Source organism: Nematolebias whitei, chromosome 17 (assembly GCF_014905685.2).
Source record: "Nematolebias whitei isolate Nwh7 chromosome 17, NemWhi1, whole genome shotgun sequence".
NCBI classification, from domain to species: Eukaryota; Metazoa; Chordata; class Actinopteri; order Cyprinodontiformes; family Rivulidae; genus Nematolebias; species Nematolebias whitei.
Genome location: NC_056514.1, coordinates 33,051,360 through 33,057,426, shown reverse-complemented (window position 1 = coordinate 33,057,426; position 6,067 = coordinate 33,051,360). Strand labels below are relative to the sequence as shown.

The 6,067-nt window shown below is 37.7% G+C and overlaps 1 protein-coding gene across 1 annotated transcript in view; it reads right to left on the bottom strand.

Moving 5' to 3' along the window:
* The window catches only part of nrxn1a (neurexin 1a), a gene marked incomplete in the record, with an annotated part of 91,833 nt that overhangs the window by 21,305 nt on the left and 64,461 nt on the right, over positions 1-6,067 (bottom strand). The window contains 3 exon segments of the mRNA XM_037691501.1: positions 485-604; positions 2,262-2,435; positions 4,642-4,832. Coding sequence (XP_037547429.1) covers positions 485-604; positions 2,262-2,435; positions 4,642-4,832 — 485 coding nt within the window.

Below are 6,067 nucleotides of genomic sequence, written 5' to 3'. Positions count from 1 at the left end.
AGCCTCTTGTAAATGAATCTTGTTAATGAGTCTTTTCTAAAATGAGTATTTACAACCCAACTTCTTGTAAATGAGTCTTGTTAATGAGTCTTTTCTAAAATGAGTCTTTACAACCCAGCCTTTCGTAAATGGGTCTTGTAAATGAGTCTTTTCTAAAATGAGTCTTAACAACCCAATCACTTGTAAATGAGTCCTCGAGGCTCATTGAGACCAATCTGTAAAAATAAAGGTTGAATTTAACATCATCAAATATTTTAGAAGATGCCTTTATAGATGCACTTAAACTCAAAACAGCCTTTAACTGAAAGGCATGGCTTTCTTTAAAGGAATGAAAATCAACCGCGGCCTTTAATGCTAGAGTGTGAAAAGAAAAGTCAAAGAAAACATACATTATTTTTATGTGTTAGACATGTTAAAAGTCTGCATTGATAATAAAACCTCTAGTTTGTCCAAATCTGAGGGCAAATAAAGGAAAAACACTCACCATCGTTGCACAGCGGCCCAGCGTATGAAGTCATGCTGCAGTCACAGGTAAAGCCCTCCCACTGCTGCAAACAAACGCCCTGATTTGAGCAGGAGTCCTCCTGGCATGTAGTGCTGGGACCTGCAGTGACAAACCTGATGTAGTGAAAGGTTGTACAAATTCAGAAAGAAAACATCATACTTCTTGTTTTCACTGCCACCCAGTGTGTAATATGGGGTTATTTAAATGTCCCTAATTAATTTGTGCAGTAAGGATATGATTAGTATAATTGTGGCTAAGATGTTGTGGATAGGTGTCTGTACTTAAGTTACAGAAATAGGATAAATTATCAAATAAACAAAAATAACTCGATCCAAAGTGTTATAAGGTTAAAAAAAAAGAGGGTCATGTGGTTAGCATACATGTTTAAACGAGTGGGGAAGAAGCAGGAAGAGCACCCAAACATAACAGCTGGAGTTATGTTTCTGTCTCAATACTCGTTCTCCATCATTCTGTCAGCTTACACTTCCTGCTTCATGTTACAACCACACAAGAAGAGCAGCCTCTAAAATTAGTTCCAACATGAAGCGTGGAGGAAGGAGTGTGAAATGATTCACCAGAGGAGTATTGAAGTTTTGGTTGGGAGTTGTTTGGACAGGTTAGATAACATGCAGTTAAAGAAGGCGGGAGATGTGGTCAACTCAAGTCAAGCAGTGCTAACGCCTCTACTAAGACTGAATCTGTTGAACTGCACAAAGTCAGTCCTGACGCATGCTTAATAATCCAGGTAGATAAACTAACAAGGCTGAGTCAGGTCCTCTGGACGGATTCTTTTTTGTTGAAACGTTTCATCTTTTATCCAGAAGACTTCTTCAACAAACAGTCTTACAAGCAGCACCTTCTCATGGTGGATTAACCAGTTTGCTGGTGACAGCTAAAACTAGCTGTTCACATGGAAAAGGAGGACCATCAGCCTAATGGCCGATCATTACTAGTGCTCTGATGGCCGCTTGCTATTCACAGAGGGCTGAGTGAAACTCACAGTAACAGCTTCTGTTTAATGGCTTCCCGAGGAGAACCCGCCCGTCATTAAACAGGGGCGGAGGCCTCTGTGTCTAATTATCCCATTCTTATAATGCTGTTATTGCATCACTCAGCCCTCTGTGAATAGCAAGCGGCCATCAGGGCACTAATGATCAGCCATTAGGCTGACGGTCCTCCTTTTGCATGTGAACAACTGAAGAAGTCTTCTGAATAAAAGACGAATCGTTTCAACAAAGAAGAATCCATCCAGAGGACCTGACTCAGCCTCGTTAGACGAACAGAGAAAAGGATAAATCAACTCTGACCTTTGAGTCTGGATCACTGGGATCCACACAAACACTGAAAATTACGGGGTATTTTTTAACACTCTCACATAAATCTCCGCACCCTCACACACACCCTCACATGCTCGCACAAAGCATTATACCTTGCAAGTCAGCTTTCATCAATGAAACTTTTGTCAGCCAAACAAACAAACAACAACAAAAAAAAAGCAAACAAGCAAAATAAGTTAGATGGTTAGTCAGTGCACACGGATGCCCGTGAACTGCTGAAAGAGTGCAACCGAGAGAGAGAGAGAGCACACAATGTGCAGAAGGGATGAAAAGACTGAAAGTAAAAATCTAACAGAGCGAGAGCTGGGTTAGTGGGTTATCCTAACAGCAGAGAGTGAGTTAAAAACTGAAATAAAAAAAGGGAAACAAAAGATGAAGGGAGACAAGGGCATGGATCTGCTGATGTCTTGGTACCCCACCTTCACAACCTCTCTCCACTTGGCCCATCGTTGCCAAGGCATCAGCCAAAAGATCCGGGAGTCGGCCATTCAGATCAACTGTTGCCAGACAACCCTGAAATCCCTCACGGGAGTGGACCAACTTGGGCAGTTCTCGGTACATCTCTTTGGTAACACCCCCGATGTACAGGTCACCTGTAAGGCAACAGAAAATTCATTATTGACTAACCTAATTATAAAATAGTTTCTATGATGATTTTTGTGCTCATGGCCTTCAAATTGTTTTTCCTAATTAGAAACATAAAACCCCAATATAACCATTTTGCAGTTAAACAACAACTTAGTGAATAGCTGTTGATTTGACTGGATTAATTAGAACCATTACATTGATTATTAATGCTTTTACCTAATAATTATCCTGCACAAACTGTGGCCAATTCTACTTAATTTGTTTCACAGTGAAACAGATACTCTCAGGCTAATATGGATCTATTGCTAGAAAATATTTAATTTGGGGCAACAACTGAAACCAGGGACTAAAGGAAACAGAAAATGCTTTAGCTCATTTGTCAGAAAATAGCTGAACTCATAACCCTCTAATAAAGTAGTTAGTTTGGTCTAAGTCTATGTTTTTGTACTAATTAAAAAAAAGAAAGCTTCAGAAACCTTATTATGTTGTTTTTTCATTTAATTCCCAAAGGTCATATATTTTCTTTAACCTACTGACAATTTCAAGACTAAGAAATAAATAATTCATTATCGAAGAAGCCTCCTATGGCGTACAAACATGGAAAATGAATATTAGATTGAGAGCTTTAATCTAAATATAGCTCAAAAAGTGATTATTTCTTTGATGTAGCAATGCTTATAGACAATAAATTTTATGTCATTCAAAAACCTCTTTATAATGAATGGTGCCACATTTGTTAAGAAAGGCCTTTGTGGGTTGAGCAATAGTTACACCCATGATAATCTTGGCAAATTTTATCTGCCAATGCCAAACATCTTATTCAGCTATTGACCCTTTTTAAGCTTCGGGTATCTCCAAGTCCTGACAATCAGGTCCCAATCTGACTGTCAGCACCTGTAAGCAGAGTCCGACAGATATATTGGTAGGGCCGATATTTTAGGCCCATGTAGGCGTATGGGGATCTATTGGTATCTGTGATAATTGCCCCCATTGTGCACCGATATAAACACTGGGAACAAGCTGTGTCTTTATTTGCGAAAGGGCGTAATTGTAAAATGTTTCCAGCAGACGGTGCATGTGGACAACATTCAAGTCATGGCCGTCCACTTTAACTTTCACTTGCAGCACAGACGAAGCAGGGAGCAATACTGCTGAACAGAGCACAGTGAATTTATTTGAACTGATCCGTAAAATTAAAAAAATCAACAATAATGAATTCTCTTCAATCCTCCAACCTGCTTATCATTAGCTACGTGCCTCTCAAGTTAGCAAGCTAACATTTATAGGCTATTGCCTTGTAAACTTTAGCCAGAACAATAAATCTAACGTAGAGGTAAAATATATCAGTGTTAGTAACGTTATCTTTGTCGTCCTCAATGAAATGCATCACCATATGTGACTGATTGTCTAAACAATGAACACGAAGGACATTTCTTTGTTTAATTTATATTTTTGTAACGCACTTGATAACTTTATGGTTAATAGTGGAGGATATAAAATGTGAATGCACGTTAGGAAGACTTCAAGTGTTAAAACAGGTTTCAAAGTAGCTGTTTACTTAGATTCTTGGTGGTGGATAAAGCTAATTTTTTTAACCATTATATCGATTATAGGCATTAGCCTGCGCCTCCTAATATCGGTATTGATGATAGCCAAAATTTCCATATCGGTCGGACTCTACCTGTGAGCAACTAGTGTCAATCTTATATATCCACAGTCTAAGACTGAACTCTAATTTCTGATTTGACGATGCTCACCGTCACAGAGCAGGGTTTATCAGAAACTACCTGATAACCAGGCTGTTGTTGCTGTGTATGGTTCTTCCACATGCTACTGAAACCTGTGTCTGTTAAATAAATTGTAAAATAGCAAATGTGCTTTATTTCTTCAGACATTAATCACCCAATCCAATAAACAACACAAAATATATATCAAATAAAGTCAATATAAAATAAAACTGGTTTGGCAAGTTTTTTTCTTGGGCACAACCCACATACCCACTCTGCTGCTCAACACACAAATATATTTTCCAAACATATGGCACCATTTAAAGAGAAATAAACAGTATTTTTGAACGATATGAAACATAATGTCACATTGCTACAACAAAGAAATTATCATTAAAACACCAATTTTCATACTTTTTTCTAAGTTTTTATATTTTAAAGCATAAATATACCATTGACATATCGATCCTTTTATTTTACGTACCCTTTAAGTCCAGGTTCTTGGCACCCATTGTGGTCTGCGTGGTAACTTTGGTATCAATCTTGACTGTGTGTAGGTTGTTGGTGTCTCTTGAAATGTGCACGTTATGCCAGTGGTTGTCGTTAAGAGGACTGTTCGAGTTGCCCTTGATCAAGTGTGCACCGTTGCCCAGGTCAGAGATGTAATGGAGGTAGCTGCGGGAAGAACAAAGAAAGGAAGAAGAAAAGGAAGCGAAAAGGTTAAACAAGTGAAAAGGCAAATTAATCGCTCTTGTGATGAAGAGCAGCAGGGTCACACGTCAGGGCATTATTAACTGTCTTGTACAAGTTTAATTACACGACTTGAAGACGAGGTGCTTGGCTTGTGCATTTTTCACATCATACTTTAACGACTCATTTTAGCCTTACTGTCAAGAATTTTTCCTTTTTTTAGTTCATTACGGACAAACTTCTGCTTTAAGTATTTATCTTCCTTCTTGAATTCCATTGCTGGACAAATTTAATTTATCGTTATGGCAAGTGATCCAGCATTCATATGATTATTTTACCATTTTTCTGTATGTGTTTTGCAAAACATTCATTGTGCTATTCTAGCCATTCATGTATTAGCATGTTCAGCTCATTCAGGAGCTGAGTGCTATGACTTTTGATTAGTTTATCTTTAGCTTTCAAAATATTTCAGTTAAATATTTTTCCCACACATTTAGATCTCATCATTTCCTTCCAAAACATTGTTCACTTTGAACTCTGCTTCAGCATACAGTACTTGCTCTGATTTTGTCTTCTCAAACTCTTTAGTTTTTAGCTAATAGCTTTTTTTTTTTAGCTTTTATTTACTGTTTTTACTGTTCTGCTACTTATAGTGACTCATTCACAAAATTTAGCCATTAGCTAGCCTTTCGCTATTTTCAACTTTTTACTTGCCTTTTGCCAATCTTAACATCTAGCTAGCCTTTGATACTTTTTAGCAAGCTTACATTTATGTTTTCTTTACCCTTTTGTTACTCTAGCATATAACTAGCCTTTTGCTGCTTTTAGCTAGGGTTTTGGGACTTTTAGCTACTCCTTTGCTATTATAAGCTTTTAGTTTGCCTTTTGCTATATTTATTTTTTAGCAAGTTATTTAGATACTTTTACATTTTAGCCAGTGTTCTGCTTTTATTAGTTTTAACAACTCAGTTTACCTTTTTTTTAAAACTACAGTAGTCCCTCGCTACTTCGTAATTTGTTAATCGCAGACTCACTCTATCGCGGTTTTTCAAAATAAGATTGGACATGACACACAATTGGCTGATTGATGGATGAGCCGAACGATCGGCATGGGATTTTTTTATTTAAAATAAATTATTTTAAATTATTTAGCACCTGCTGCACCTTTGTGCAGCCCGCTACAGGATAAGCTTCCTGCTGCAGCTGATCAGCTGTTCTCC